This window comes from Manis javanica, chromosome 7, assembly GCF_040802235.1.
Source record: "Manis javanica isolate MJ-LG chromosome 7, MJ_LKY, whole genome shotgun sequence".
Lineage (NCBI taxonomy): Eukaryota > Metazoa > Chordata > Mammalia > Pholidota > Manidae > Manis > Manis javanica.
Window position 1 is genome coordinate 26,344,661 of NC_133162.1, and position 17,031 is coordinate 26,361,691.

At 39.4% G+C, this 17,031-nt stretch overlaps 1 protein-coding gene across 12 annotated transcripts in view; it reads right to left on the reverse strand.

Annotated features, from left to right (window-relative positions):
• Positions 1–590: 590 nt before the first annotated feature.
• The window catches only part of BTRC (beta-transducin repeat containing E3 ubiquitin protein ligase), a 252,032-nt gene continuing 235,591 nt past the window's right edge, over positions 591–17,031 (reverse strand). For 11 of the 12 annotated variants that reach the window (XM_017678606.3, XM_017678621.3, XM_017678640.3 and 8 more), the window contains 5 exons: positions 16,193–16,311; positions 14,134–14,244; positions 13,744–13,822; positions 7,059–7,251; positions 591–5,193 (listed from right to left, as the gene is read on the reverse strand). In XM_017678606.3, coding sequence (XP_017534095.1) covers positions 7,090–7,251; positions 13,744–13,822; positions 14,134–14,244; positions 16,193–16,311 — 471 coding nt within the window. In that variant the 3' untranslated portion in view covers positions 591–5,193; positions 7,059–7,089. The remainder of the gene's footprint in view (positions 5,194–7,058; positions 7,252–13,743; positions 13,823–14,133; positions 14,245–16,192; positions 16,312–17,031) is intronic. The other variant, XR_001856019.3, reaches the window with a different exon arrangement.

A 17,031-nucleotide genomic window follows, 5' to 3' on the forward strand; every position in this document is an offset into this window, starting at 1 on the left:
GCCCGTAGAGGGAAAACAAGGATGGGCTAATTTAGGCAGGGGTCCTGCTTGTGATACTGGGAGGGGAAGAGAAGAGGGAGGAGTCTGCCATGCCCGCAACCTTGGGCCCACCTCCTAGGTTTAGTTTAAGCGGGTGAAGGGTGGATTCACTAGAAGCAGCAGTTCTCCCCCAGATAGCCAATGCTATCTTCATTTTAGACCTTGCGGAGTCTCTCAAGAAATTGCTCCTGAATGTGAGCTCATCTGTCTAGAAACTGAAAGGGATGCAGGGGAGATCCACGTCTTCTCACCCACAGAGGTAGCAGAGGAAAATTCAAGTTCTGGGCCCACACTGGGTTGTGGTAGGCTGAAGCTATGGCAACCAGTTCCCAAATTAGGTATCACTTTGGCTTCTATTTAATTCAACCTGGAACACTAATGGTACACCAGGGACCCCATACCTATTCACACCATTTGGCCCTGACCTCTCCCAGTGTTGTTTTCTCATATCAGATTGTCCTAAAAGGTATCTGTGCATTCCTTCAATCTGTATATTGAGAAACTCATTGTATTCTTGATGTTGGGGCAAAGAGACAGGACACTCAGAAAACTCTCTTTTATCTTATATTTGTAATTTACTTTTTTCTGAACAGTTAAAAAAAAAAACATACTGTATTACCATGATCCTAGACTGTGAACATATTGGTACCTTGACTACACATTACGATAACAGAACCATAGAAAATCAAAGCAGTCAGTACTTAGGAGTCTAGAGGACAACAGGCTGGGCCAACCAAAATTTCTCAGGGAAGCTTTCACATCTGTTGCCAGGCCTACTCCATAGCTGGAGTCCAGCAAACAGCCCTCAGAACTGTCTGTACTGGGCTTGAGTGATCACTGATTCGGGAAGGTGTTAGTTTCCTTGGTACCCAGAGATCTAACCCTCCTTGTTGGTCTTTTCCTTCAGTGTCCAAGAAGGGAAAGGGATGAGGGGAGGCAATGCTCTATAAATGCTACTTACTGCACTGATCCTTAAACCCACAGCCAACCAGGAACTGTGATGACTGGATATGTTTTAGATGTCCTCTGCCTCCAGGGAATTTTAGATCATAAGTAACTCAACTTCCAGCAGAAGAGGTTTCTGGTATCAATGCATTAAGTTGCATGGAAATCAGGCCATCCATAATCACTCTCCTTTGGTTTCTCTCCTCAGTTCCATGGATTTTGAAGTCACAAATACTACAGGTAAAAATAACAAGCAAAACTCAGCTTTATTCCCCTAAGAGATGGCTGTCTTTCTGGCACTGCTTATATTGAAATGGTGGATAAAGTAAGGGGCTCTGGTCTGTCAACTGATCAGCTGTGTAGATGAGGTGCAGGGAGATAAACACAGCCTGCAGGATTTGGGTGCACTTCTTTGAATAGAGTTATTCTACGAGGGGAGGGAGGAAAGGAAGGCAGGCAGGCAAGCAGCAGTGAGGGCACCTTTTCATGTTCTCCAGCTCTTGGAAAAAGTCTGAACTCACCCAAACGGGGAAGGAAGTCAGGTATATGGATTAAAGTCATATGGGAAATGTGATAATCAAAAAGGATGATGTCATAGGTGGTGGTTATCTATCTTAAGCATCCCTTTTTTCACATGCAAGTTCCCTGGTTTCATCCAGAATCAAACTTGCAGCCTAGACTCAGGCCTGCAGTATTCTGGGTTAGATTGCTCCCACTTCAGACAGGAAGGTATTGTCATCTAAGGTAAATTAAAGATGCCAAGAAGGCAAAAAAAAAAAAACAAAAAAAAACCAAGGTATCTAATCTACTTTTAAAGAAAAAACCACCCTAATTATTTCCAGTATTCCCTACCCTGCTCCACCCAAGCCCTTTGTTTCCACATACAATCAATTAAGGAGTAGGCCAATCACAGCTGTTCAGACCAATGGGTACCAGGAGATGGCAAAGAAGAAGAGTGCATATTCTCTTTAGCTTTTGATTTTACAAAAGAAAAAGGATTTTTCCTACTCAAGCAGGAAAACAATGATTTAGGGGTCTCAGAGTCTTTTCCAGTTCAGAAATAAGTTATGAGGGCCAGACTTTATTACTTGTCGGTAAGAGTTCCAGAGAGTCCCTGTCTCTGAAGTTTCTGGTGAAGAGACAACAGAAAGATTTTGCCAAGGGACAACTGTAAAAGGACGTTCTCAGCAGTGGAAATACACACATGCAGCACCACAGGCTGATTTTGTCCCAGCACCCCAGCGTGAACAGAGAGCTCCCAGGAGTAGGTGCATGCACACACTCCTAGCATGCCCACCTTCGAAGGGGCTTCCTCTCATCTTTTAGAAACGTTTATTTCAGGTCCACACTGGAATTTTAGTGAGAAGAAATCTACAATGGAGACATGTCATTTCAGAGCCAAGAGCCTCCTTCAGCTCCTTTCCTATCATTCCTTTAAATGTTGAGACTTTTTGTTTCTCTTTTCTTTTTAAAAAGGTCAAACTTTACATTTATTCTAGCTCAGTTGGGGATTAGTGATAATCAATTCCCACTGAAATCATGCAGAGATGGTAAGTAGGGTTTACCGTCTCTGGAAATGAACTTCCACTTACCTGATTATTTCTTCTACAATGAACTGGTAAATGACCCCCAGAGCTGAGAAATGTGACTGACTCAAGTTTTTCAGACCACTTAACTTCATTCCCATTTCCATCAGCAGCAGAGGGCAACTTGGGAGTATATCCTCCATGGAGCTGATGGCCCCAGTCTGCAGGGTCCACCCTAGATCTCATATATGATGTATAGGACAAGGTTCAAAAGGGTCTTAGAAACAATCTACCTTCAACTGAACTTAGATGGGAAAGCAAAACCCTGGGTACCAATGAATATTCCATACCTCCCACTTTTAAATAGCAGCATATAGCAGAAGGGCTAGTAAAGTTATGGCTATTGGACAATATTTTGTAACAGCTTGAGGCCCATGCCTCTAATGCTTGACCCGTGTGTTATTCTGGGTTGATGGCCCTTTACCTCATCTGTAGCAAAATCTTTAACCCTTCAAAAAGCCAGAAATAGTCAACACAATAGACAGGGAATCCTGGTAATGGCTAAATAGGAAACATTTCTTTTTAGCATTTGGTAGATGGGAAGGGAATTACATTCAGAAAATATTTCCCAGGCAATGACTGGGAAAGTATTTTCTGAATATGACCTGGAACTAAGAGCGTAAAAGCACTATAAAGCTGGAAAGGAAAAATACATATGCATAACCTGCCTCTCAATACATAGTAACGACCTGCAGTCTTGGCCCATTCTGGGGAGAGTGAAGATGGCTTTCTCTCCTCCTACTCTGTGGAACTAAAGATGGCCTAGCTTTGAGGTCACCTGCAACTGGCTTCCATTTTGATATTTGTACAGCAGTTAGTTAAAAGGGGACTTTCTTTTACTCAACTGCTTTGGTTAGGAAGGGAAATCAATGGGCCTGACTGCTCAGCTTCAGAAGGGAAACTTGAGACTGAACCGTGGCCTCAGGGCTGTTGGTGGGTATGTCCATGCCGAGGAGATGGCTGGTGCAGGTCCACTTCTGTGCTGGGAAACAAGCTGGGCACATGCAGGTAGTGCTTCCTGGGTTTCCAGGCTGGGGTGGCACACATGCCCCGCACCTGATGCCCACACAGTGGCCTTTCAAGTGCCTGGGTGAGCTTGGCTCTTGCTGAGGTCCATTTGTTCAAGTTGCTCACCAAATGCCAGATAAATTTTATTAGCTGGGGAGACTGGAGACTGGAAGGAAGAAAAGGAAAGAGAAGGTAGTTTCTGCCCCATTAGTAAGCCCTGTGTGCCAAAAACTTCACCCTGATCCTCTCTGTCAGGTTTGCCCTTTCGTAAATACTGAGTTTGGGAGAAGCCAGAAGGAAGATTCTCCAGGGAAAGGTTGAAATGATTAGCTTGATTTTTGAGAGATACTATTTACTGGCCTAATGAGAAAAAAAATCACATCTTACTCCTGACCACTTCGTAAAGCTACTCTGATCATGGTCTTGGCAGATACAGGCATCTGGGCACACACAGATCCTGATGTGGATATTAGAGATATGAAACACCACACAGAATGCACCTCGTGACTGGCTCTGGCCTCTTCAAACCTTTCTGTAGGCTGAGCTTTACAGTGATTTAAGATGAAGTACAATGCTTTTTATTACACATCTAATTGTTAATGAGAGGAAATGCAATCAGCAACTCCTTTCCACACTCTACATGGAATCGAGGAGACTGCTGAGTCCCGAAAAGATCCGGCCATTGATGGAGCCCAGGAAATTTCTGTCCCCCTGCTTTTTTTGTGCTGGGGGTGGGGAGAGGGGTGTTGGAAGTATGAGAGAGAAGAGTTGCAAATATGTGAGTACCATGTCTGAGGATCCATTGCTGCCTGCTGCCACATAAGGTGAGCTGCTACAAAAGCCTGGGTTTGAAATTTTGACTGAACAGCATTTAATTCTTCCAAGCATAGCATTTTCTAGCGGATATGCCTCAGGCTACCTGAGGACACTCTCTTCATACTCTTTCTTCTCAGGTGGAACAGAGAAACAGGATGAAGTGGAGTGGGAGTAGTGGACAAGAGACAGAAACAGAAAAAGAGATGGAAGGAAAGAGGCCCAGATCTTCTAGTGTGTGCATTCTCGTTTTTCTCTTTTTTGTCCCAGAGGCTACAGACAGCTGTCTCCTCCTAAGCATGGTGGGGCTGGGCTGATCTTGCCAGGTGCTGGGCATTCCTGTGGTTCACAGGGAGACAGACACTGGGTGCTGTCTGGCTTGAAGCTGTATCCCCCTGTGCCCTAGAAGTAGGTCTCTCCCAGCAGACTATAGGCAACTAGTTCTGCTTAATGGCAAAGTAAGAGAGATTCTGGCAAAACACTAAGTATATTTATAAGTCATCTCTGTCTGGAACCAAATGAGGAAAAAACAGGTGCAGGTGCAGAGAGGAAAGGAGGGAGGTGAGGTAAGGTTTAAAAGTTTCAATCATTCTTGAAAGATAAGACATCTTCTGATAGCAGCACGGAAGCAGTCAGCTGTGCTGAGTAGACCATCCTGGGTCAACTGCAGACCAACTGTGTCCCCAAAGGAGTCTCAGCCCCGCTCCTTGGCTGGTCCAGGGAAAAGTGGGTAGTAGTTTGTTACTGCTCTTGCTCATCCTCGTATCGGCAGATACGTTAAACACCGCAACTTTAGTGAGTCCTGTGTGAAAACAGAGCAAACAGTCATTAGTTCCTTTCCTTGTATTTCTCACTTGCTCCAAGAGGAAAAGAGTATTAACTTAACTGTCAGTTGGAAGAAAGGTTCAGAGGTCCTGCCTAATCCCTGCTCTCTGCCCAAGCCAAGGAGGAGCTTCTGTCCAAGGCTACAGGGCCCATCTGTGGATGTGGTGGGACTCACGGATCTGCTCAGGGCTGCAGTTCTTGCACAGAGTGACCCTGGTGGGTAACATCAAGCTCTTACCTGCCCCATGAAACAGTGGAGCAGGTGGCAGCTCTGAGGTTCTGGCCCTGAGAGGCCAAGAACAGCTGTGTCAACAACAGCAGTGGGGAAGTGTCTGGCTGCTTGGCTGGAGGGGCAAGTCTGATTGTTAGGTGTCTATACTAGAAGCAGTGCTGGTACCTTCAAGGATGATATGTAGGTGGTGGCTGAAAATGTGGCCTGGAGATGAAGAACAGAGGTTGGGACCAGAGATACAAATTTGAGAGTCATCTATATTGAGATGAGAGCTGAAGCCTTAGGGAGAGAGAAGGCAGTCAAAGAAGGAAGGTTAGATAAGGAAAAGCCTGAGACAGACTCTTAGGAGGTGTATGTGTTTTAGGGGTGTGAGGAGGAAGGAGACATAAACAGAGAGCCAGGAAGAATACTAAAAAAGGCAAGTGACATAGAAATCTAAGGAAGAGAAAATTTTGGCAAGAAGAGGGGACAGGTACATGACAATTACAATAATGATGACCCCTTCTTACTGAGGGCTTGTTATATGCTAGACATGGTGCTAAGCACTATGAATTTTATGTAAAACATTCATTTCAATGCAATCTTTACCACAGCTCTATGAGTAAAGTACTCCAACTCTCATTTTACTAATAAGGACCCAAAGGCTCTGGGAAGTGAGTTACCCAAGGGCACACAGCCTGGATCCTCATCAGGCCGCCTGTGTGACTTGACTGGAGAGGCTGAGGGATGAGCAGTGAGCACTAAAGTAGGCCTGCAGGACACAGACTGCCCCACTCAGAACCACTGCAAAAGATGTGTAGAGAAGCACATTCAGGGTGTGCTTCTGCCATGAGGACTGAGGCAAGCATGGAAGTGAGTAATCATAATGTTGGCAACATTCCTTGGTAGCTAGTGAAGTTTTCCCAAACTGGTGATAACGTAATTAATGTATTTGATTACTGGTGATAACTGGTCAGGACACCAGGTATTATCTGATTACACTGTAGTTCAGACAAACAAATTTTCAGGTCTTTTCCTACCTCAGAGGCAGGTTGGAAGCTTGAATGGGAGAATACACAGAGTTCTCACCAACTCTAGAGTTACTACCAAAGTTAAAAGGCAGTTTTTTTCTCTTTTGGAGGAGATGGGGAGTGGGGATAAGGATAAAAAAGCTACCTTTTATAACCAAATGACACTGACAAGGCAGAGCTGTGAGAAGTCAGTGTGATATTTCATCAAGAAATTTTTTCCATTTACTCTATTTCCATTAGATTATCTACTTGGTTGAAAAGATCTCTATTAAAGGTACTGGTGTTGTCTGGAACTGCAAAGCCATAGGCTTCTAGATCACTACGCTTAGTTTTGAAGAGGATTCCAATCTCATTTTATTTACTTAACAATCCTATTAGCTAACTCAGGAAGGAATTATTAGTTCTACTACAAGAGGACCACCTAGAACTGAAGCTCACTACCTTGAGGAAAGGCAGCATCCTGTCTCATGTTGTCAGCTTCCCCTACTTTACAGAACTTGGAAAGAGAAAAGGCATGAGAGGCTCCATGAACTAGCAACACCCTACAGCCAACATGCCATCTCTTACCCACAGTGCTATGTGCACAACTCTTTTTCATACCTGGGCAAGTATGAGGTCAGTATATGATTATTTATCTGGAGATATAGGTGTATGTTCGAGAAGGGGAATGGGGGGGTTCAGCTTGCGTAGCTGGATCATTTAGGAAGTCCCAGATGAGGATTGTGTCATCATGTGAACTACTGACAATCTGGAATTCATCAAACTGGAGTCGGAAAACTCTTCCAGAATGCTCCTAAAGAAGCAACAACAAAAACTTTTGAATTACTCAAAATCAGAAGACACAAATTCAGCAACATGTCAAAAGGAGTCTATGGAAAGGCTATGGTACGCTGATAATTTTCTCTACCACGTACCTGTTTCAAGAATACAGAGAAAATTAATTTGGATTAAGGCAGGATGGAAAAGTCAAATATTGAATGGCAGTTGATTTCATACACAAAGGAGTGTTCAGTAGAGCCGAGGCATGTCAAACAGTATGCTAGTTTCTCATTGCTAACTTTCCTTGGCTTAGGCTGAATGAAAACATTCCTCAGTACTTCCCTGACCTTATTCTCTCTGTATCTGTAGGATTCTTCTACAATTAGAGGCCAAGAATTGATAAGCAATAATAAAAGAGATGTACTGGTAAGTATTTATAAATTAATTCTTCCCAATTTGTAAAAGTATTTGCACAATTCATGAAAATTTAACAACTGGCTCTCATAAGCAGGCATAAGCCTACTGTAGCATACCCTGTAACCACCACGCTGATAAAGATGTAGAGTGTTTCCAGCATCACAGAAAGCACTCTCACACCCCTATCAATATTGCCTCATCAATTCACTTTTTCTGTTCTTGAATATCATATAAGTACACTCATATAGTATGTATTCTTTTGTGCCAGTTTCTTTTACTCAACAGAATAAGTTAATTAATTCTGTTATTACATGTAACCACCTTTTTTTAAAAACTACTGGTTGATATTTCATTATATGAGCACACTAGAATTTCTCTTTTCTCCTGTGATGAACATACAGGCTGTATTTTTGGCTATTATAAATAAAGCTGCTATGGACATTTATATATATGTCCTTTGATGGATATATGCTCTTATTTCACCTAGAAGTCGAACTGCTGGGCCATGGAGGCGGTGAATGTTTAGCTGAAAAAGATACAGTGAAATAGTTCTTTAGAAGTTCTGTCAATTTATACTCCTCCCAGCAATATACCAGAGTTCCATTTGCTCCACATCTTCACCAACAAACTGAAATTTTCAATCTTTTTAATTTTAGCCTTTCTGGTAGGTTTGTAGAGGTATTTTATTGGAATCTTAACTTCATTTTTCTTTATAAAGTTGAGGAAGTTCCCCTCTATAGTCTTAGTTTTCTGAGAGTTTTTATCATGAATGGATGTTGGATTTTGCCAAAAGCCTTTTCTGCATCTATTGACATAATCATTTATTTTTTCTTCTTTAACTTTTTGATATGATAGATTACATTAATTGATTTTTGAATATTAAACCAGGTTGGCATACCTGGAATAAATCACACTTGGTCATAGTGTATAATTCCTTTTATACATTGTTGGGATTTAATTTGCTAATATTTTGTTGAGAGAGTTTTTAAATAGTTACTTCATTTTATTGGCATATTATGACCTTTTAAAATATTACACAAATTTTCCTTCTTGTGAAATCACTAAACATAAAGATAGTAGGAAGACCACACTTAAATCTGAAGCACATAGTTTAAAACAGTACCAAAAAAATCCTACCTAGTAAACTCATATTAGTCATACAATTGCGTATTTGCCTATCATATAAGTATTAAAAAAAATTTTTTTTTGATTATGGTAAAAACCACATAACATTTAAACTTACCATTTTATCCATTTTTAAGTATACAGTTCAGTAGTGTTACACATCACATTGTTGTGTAATCAATCTCCAAAACTTTATCTTCTCACAAAACTGAAACTCTATACCCATTAAACTACTCCCCATTCCCTCCTCCCCCAACACCTGGCAACCACCATTCTACTTTCTGTTTGTATGTATTGACTACTTTAGATACCTCATATAAGTGGAATTGTACAGTACTGGTCTTTTTGTGCCTGGTTTGTTTCATTTAGAATAATGTCCACAAGTTTCATCCATCATCCATGTTATAGCATGTGGCAGTACTTCATTTCTTTTTAAGGTTGAATAACATTCTGTTGTGTGTGTGTATAACATTTGTTTACCCATTCATTAGTCACTGAACACTTGGGTTGCTCTTGTAACCCAAATCCGTCTCTTGGCTACTGTGCATGATACTACTATGGATATGGGTATGCAAATATCACTTTGAGATTCTGCTTCCTATTTCTTTGGATATATACAAAGAAGTGGGGGTGCTGGATCAGATGGTCATTCTATCTTTCATATTTTGAGGAACCTTCATACTATTTTCCATTGAGGCTGCACTATTTTATATTCCTTATATGATATAAATGAGTTCACAGGTGAACATCTGTGTTCCTGAGATATACTGGTGTGTAGTTTTCTTTTCTTGTAGTATCTTTGGTTTTGGCATAAGGGTAATGTTGGCCTCAGAATGAGATAGGAAGTATTTGTTCTACTTCCATCTTCTGGAAGATATTGCGGAGACTTGGTATAATATATTCCTTAAACGTTTGGTAGAATTTGCCAGTGAACCCATCTAGGCATGGTCCTTTCTGTTGGGAAGGTTATCAATTATTGATTCAATTTCTTTACAGATATAGGCCTATTTGGGTTGCCTATTTCTTCCTGTGTGAGCTGTGGAAGATTATAGCTTGTAGGAATTGGTCCATTTCATCTACATTATCAAATTTTGGGGAATAGAGTTGTTCACAGTATCCTTTATTATTAACCTTTTAATGTCCATGGGATTGACAGGGATGCAAAGTTGGGTTTAACATTTTAAAAAAATCAATGTAATACACCAGTGATCAGAAAAAAGGTGAAAATTACACGATCATCTCAATGGACGCATACAAAAGCAGTTAACAGGAGCCAACATCCATCCTAATGAAGACTCTCAGCAATCTAGGAAGACAAGGAAACTTCCTAATCTCCTGATAATGGGTACAAAAAAACCTATACTTAAATGTATCTATCTGGCTATCTATGTCTATCTGTCTATCTATCTATAATATATGAGATGGTAAAAGATCAATGTCTTTTCCCCAACGTAAGGACACCCACTCTTACTCTTTTGAACACTGTACTGAAGGTCTTAGTCAATAAAACAAGAGAAATGAAAGGTACATAGATTAGAAAAGTAGTAAAAGTGTGTTTCTATATACTTGCAATGAACAATACAGAAATTATAATTTTAAAATACCATTTACAATGGCATTAAAAATATGAAATACTTAGGGATAAATATGACAAGAGATGTGTCAGACCTTTACAGTGAAAGCTATAAAATATGCTAAGAAATTTTAAAAGACCTAAACAAATCATATACTATGTTCATGGACAAGAATCAATATTGTTAAGTCGATTCTTTCCAAATTGTCTTGGTGATCTAGATTTAACACATTCCAATGAAAATCTCAGCAGGTACTTTTATTGAAATTGGCAAACAGATCCTAAAATTAACATGAAAATTTAAAGGACCCAAAAAACTTTGAAAATGAACAAAGTTGAAGGGATCACACTACTTGATTTCAAGAGTTAATAAAAAGCTGTGATAACCAAGATAGTATGATATTTGGTATCAAGATAGACAAAAAGATCAATGGAACTGAAAAGATCCCTAAGTGGACCCACACATACATGGTCAATTGATTTTTGATAGAGCTGCAAAGGCAAGTCAGAGGAAGTCTCTTGAATAAATGGTACTGGAACAACTGGACATCCATATGAACTTTGATCCCTAGCTTGTACCATCCACAAAATTAACTCAAGATGAATCATAGACTAAAATGTAAAACCTAAAAGTATAACAATTATAGAAGAAAACAGCAGGATCTCTGTGACTCTGGATTAAGCAAAGAATTTTGTATATATAATATCAAATAAGATAATCCATAATAGAAAAATGATACACTGGACTTTAAAAATTTAGAATTTCTGCTTTTCTAAAAATACTTCTAAGATAATGAAAAAACAAACCATGGACTGGGAGAAAATATTTCCAAATCATAAATCTAATAAAGACCTGTATCTTTAACATGCCAAAGGATTCTCTAAAACTCATTAATAAGAAATTAATAATTTCAAAAAATGAGCAAGAATCAGACAGATACTTCACCCAAGTAGATATACAAATGGCAAAAAAACACATGAAAAGATGCTCACCATTATTAGTATTAGGGATATGTATATTAAAATCACAATGAGGTACAATGACACACTTAATAGAATGACTCAAACAAACTGTACTAAGTATTGGGGAGGCTGTGGAGTAACCAGAATTTGTATGCACCATTACATGGTACACATAACTGCTTTGGAAAATAGTTTTGGCAGTTTCTAGAAATATTAAATATTCACTTAACATATGACCTGGCATCCTGTTCTTGGGATTTACCTAGAAAAATGAAAACATATGTTCATACAAAAACCTGTATGTTAATCTTTATAGAAACTTTATCTGTAACAGCCCAAAACTGGAAACAATCTAAATTGTTATCAACTGGCAAATAGATAAATGAAGTGTGGCATAACCATACAATGGAATACTACTACTCAGCAATTTTTCAAAAGGAACAAACTACTGATACAAATCAACATGGGTTAATCTCAAAATAATTATGATTGGCGGAAAGAGGCAAAAGAGAATACATATTGTATGATGCTATTAATAAAACCCTAGAAAACACAAACCAATCAATACTGATAGATCAGTATCATCTGAGGGTTGGACAGGGGAAAGTGGGGTGGGACAGGAGGGAGGGATTATATAGGGGGCATGAGGATATGTTCATTATCTTGGTTGAAGTGATTGTTTCACTGGTCTGTACATATGTCCAAATTTATTAAGTTGTACACCTTAAATAGGTCTATTTTAATGTATGTCAATTATATCTAATAGATCGTTTTTAAAAACTTAGTAAGGCAACTCAATAAATAAATGAGGACATTTGAAAACACTTCACAAAAGAAGATAAGCACATGAAAAGATGTCCTACACCATTAGGTGTAACAAAAAAGCAAATTAAAACTATAACCATTTCATAACTACTCAAAAGGCTACAATTTAAAGATAATGACAATACCAAGTGATATCAAGGATGTGGAGAAATGAGACTCTCACACATTGACAGTGAAAAGTAAGAGAGTTTGTAAACTCCCAAAAATGCCACTTTGGGAAATAGCTTGGTAGTTCTTTTAAGTTTAAACATACACTTTTCATAGGACCCAGAAACTGCACTCCTATGTATCTGCCCAAGAGAAATGAAAATAATGTGTATATACAAAAATCTGTATGGGTGTGTTTTCAGTATAACCCAAAACTGGTAACATCCCAAATGTCCTTAAATTGGTGAATGAACAACCAAACTGGTTCATCCTCACAATGGGCTACTACTCAGTGATAAAAAAGAACCAAGTACTACCACATGCAACAACATGGATGAATCTCAAAGGAAGTGAAAAAAGCCAAATGCAAAAGCAACACACTGTATGATTTACTTATTTAATATGACATTTGTCAGATAGCAATGCTGTAGGGTCAGAAATCAGATGAACAGCTGCTAGGAGTTGGGGGGCAGTGATAAAAAGGGGCATAATTGCTGGGGTGATGGAAATGTTCTGTACCTTAATTGTGAAGTTTACGTAACAGCAAAATTCATACAAGTACACTAAAGAAAGGGTACATTTTGCTTGGTGTAAATTATACTTCAAAATCCAGATTTAATTTTAAATGAACGAAACCATACATTTTAAAAGAACATGTGAAACATGAGGGTAAAGCATGTCTGGTGCTGAAAGAATGAGATTTAAATCCAACAAGGAAGACAAAGAAATGTATCTCTTCTCCAGATTAGAGACTGCTTAAACGTTGAAGAGTCTGGATTCAGAAGACTGGGCTTCAAATGCTTGCTCTCATCTTTTTCCTGAGTTGTGCAAAAGATTCTATCCCCTCTGGTGCCCCACCTATTCTTTTTCTAATGGAAGCAGCTTTTAACCTTAGGCCATTTTCTAATCTGGGCCTTTGGCAAACACCATGATAAAGAATGAAGAGCTTTTCAAGGTGACATTCCCCAAATGTCAAGTAGGTTAGGCAAGGGGGTATATGAGTAACAAAAAAGAGGATTCAAGTTGCTGGAAGCCGCATACCTTGAATAGGATGCAGAACTAAAGAACTGATCGGGGTTCACACAGACACCCCTGGCACTTTTTGCAGGCACAGGTGTGCCAGTCCTCAGATTCTGGACAAGTTCCAATTTGAGTAATTATGTTCTCTCTCCCTAAGTATCCTGTACTGTGTCTGGAGGATACAGAATTCTTACTTCCTGAACTAAACTATTGTATAGTGTTGCTGTAGAGCTGTTAAACAGCTGCCACATTCCTCTCCATATATAGTCTCGAAAGCACTTTTGGATGAAAGGCACTATATAAACATATTTTACTGTCATGTATTGGTTGTCCTTCCACTTAGTATTAGGTTTTGTGAGATTCTGACTATCAAATCCAGATTCTAATGCCACAGCACATTACTGTTTAATGTCTTCCCTTTTCTGCTCCCCAAGCCCCTCTAAAGAAGGCTCTTACCACAAGGGTCCGTAGACAGAGAGTACCTGCAGGAGCACGGGGGTCCAAAGCAGCTACAAGATCCCACACTTTAATTTTTCTAAAGATCAAAACGGGGACAAAAATTGTAGTTAAAAGCAAAATTAAGGGAACACAGGAAGAATGGCAAAACTCATGGCAATATATATATATATATATATGGTGAATATAGGTTTTATGATAAATGCAGCTCACAGGAATATATAAAAACTTTTTTGTTTTGGAGACTTGGTTTTTGCATTCATGCTTGGGTAGAGGTTATTGGTCTTAACAGGGGAAAATCTTTTAGAGAAAAGGAAAGGATATATTTAACAACCTAAAGCAAGAGGGATTTATATTTAGAAAGTTTTTTAACCCTGCTATTAAACTTACCCATCATAGGCCCCACTGACTATCCTCTTGTTATCAAATCGAATACAGCGCACCAATTCCTCATGGCCTTCTAAAACTCGTAAACATGCACCACATTCTATGTCCCATAATCTGGAAGAGAAAAATTGAGTCAAGTAAATTTTCATGTATTCTTTTCTAAGCTTGGAATGTTATAATATTATTTCATAAGTCTTTAAAAAAATCCACAAAAATAAAATCAATCAATACTAATACAAAAACATATTGCCTTCAATATAATTTGTTTCCTTTTTGCTATATAGCTCAGGCAGAACAATGTATGATTTAAATTCAAATGTTATATATATTTTCAACGCGTGTTTTATATAATTCTGTAACCAGGGTCTCCAATGGATAGAAAGAATGAATTCAGTGTACACAGTTGCATGTGAAGGAAATGACCAAGCCAAGAAAAGTAATGCTTCCTGAAATCACCAAAAGATACACTGTCAGTGATATCTGACCCTCACAAAGCATGTCTACGTCTATTACTGTGGACAGTCTGTTTTTGCCCTCTGTCCAAGACAATCTTGTTCATATAAGAGAAGTGCAAAGTAAGTTCTAAAAAAGTTTTATATTCTAATTTGAAAACTGTATGTTTTCGGACCAATTCAACTGATTTCTAGGAATGATAGTTTCCTTAGATAAAACAATAGTTGTATCTCATTGTTTTATTAATGGCCTCTTCATCCTCTTAGCACTTCTTTGAAGGAAGGGGGAAGATTGAGACATCATTCAATTTCTATTCATATTTGCATCATTAATTTTTGAGAAGGAAAAACACCAAAAAAGGAATTTGTGGATTCTTCACAACTTCAAAGATTGGTAATTCCTTGGCCAATTCTGTAATGCTAAGAAAACAAAATGCACAATTTCTAGTAGGGAAAAAAATCTCTTTTAAGAACAGTGGCAGAGGGGAACCCTCCAACACTGCTGGTGGGAATGTAAATTAATTCAACCATTGTGGAAAGCAGTATGGAGGTTCCTCAAAAAGCTCAAAATAGAAATACCATTTGACCCAGGAATTCCACTTCTAGGAATTTACCCTAAGAATGCAGCAGCCCAGTTTGAAAAAGACATATGCACCCCTATGTTTATCGCAGCACTATTTACAATAGCCAAGAAATGGAAGCAACCTAAGTGTCCATCAGTAGATGAATGGATAAAGAAAATGTGGTACATATACACAATGGAATATTATTCAGCCATAAGAAGAAAACAAATCCCACCATTTGCAACAACATGGATGGAGCTAGAGGGTATTATGCTCAGTGAAATAAGCCAGGCAGAGAAAGACAAGTACCAAATGATTTCACTCATATGTGGAGTATAAGAACAAAGAAAAACTGAAGGAACAAAACAGCAGCAGAAGCACAGAACCCAAGAATGGACTAACAGTTACCAAAGGGAAAGGGACTGGGGAGGATGGGTGGGAAGGGAGGGATAAGGGCGGGGGGAAAAAAAAGGGGGCATTAGGATTAGCATGTTTAATGTGGGGGGGGGCATGTGGAGGCCTGTACAACACAGAGAAGACAAGTAGTGATTCTATAGCATCTTACTACGCTGATGGACAGTGACTGTAATGGGATTTGTGGGGGAACTTGGTGAAGGGGGGAGCCTAGTAAACATAATGTTCTTCATGTAATTGTAGATTAATGATAACAAAACAAAAAAAAGAACAGTGGCAGAGAGAAATGTCTTTTAGCTATTTATTAGTACTTTTCACCTGCAGATAGGAGAAATTTCAAGAGAAGGGTCTTCACCTCCATCTACTTATCTCTCTTGCCCACTTACTCATCCAAGCAGTACTTTCTAAATAGGTCTATCTGATGATACAACTATTACAGGAAGGAAACACATCAAAAAGGCTTTGCTGTGCTGCGTCTCTGCTTGGGGCACACTTTTGACCTCTAAGAAGTTACAGAGAGGAAAATCATTTTATTATAAACATAACACAGTTGAAGATTTGTTTGATCTCTGTGCAAACAATAAATGGCAAGATAATATTGATCCCTTCTGGGTAAGGGCACCTGTTTCTCACCTGATAGTGTTGTCAGAGGAGCCACTCACGACCAGCCTGTCTCTGTACTGCAAACAGGCGATGCCGCGTTTGTGTCCATTTAAGGTCCTTACAAATTCACAAGTACTTGTGTTCCATACCTGAAAAGAAATAGCATTTGGCAGTTGATTTGGTGCTTTTAATAGTAAAATTTGTGGCAACTGTAGAGTTTTTGAAGAAGCAGAAAATAGAACTGAATCAACAGGGGCTAGTCAACCTCTCAAAACAAACCAAACAAGCCAAAAAAAAGGGACAACTTTCATTCATAGCAGTAATACAGGGCTAATTTGTAGCTGGCTGCTATTACATAAGAATTCCTCAAATTGATTTACTCTTATAGGGGGGTTAGTATGTGTAAGATAAATTCCACCCGAAATAAGCAGGCCATGAGAGGCAACAAAGGGCCAGGCAGTTTATTTGAGCGCAATCCCGGGCAAGGTTCACCAGTCTACATAGGTGGAGGCTTGAGAAGTTGTGCCCAGCAGGGCAGACAGCAAGTTTTTAAAGAAGGTAGGGGGTGGCAGAGCAAAGGTATACAGTGGCACAAGGATTGGGTCACCTAGGGTACATGGGGGTCTCTCATTGGCCTTTAGACAGGTACTGGAAAGTTACCACTACTCTTCTAGCTTGGGGGAGGTCTCTAGTTAGGAACTCCTGGAATGTTGTCTGATCAGACCCTGGAATGTTGTCAACCAGAACCTGTTGGTCTCTTTGCCTTGTTTGGTGAGGCCTGAGCCTGTCCAGCAGACTCACTCCTTCCCCTGGTGCCTCCAGTCTTACAGTATGGTCTTGCAGACAAATTTTCTTGAATCTAAATTTAT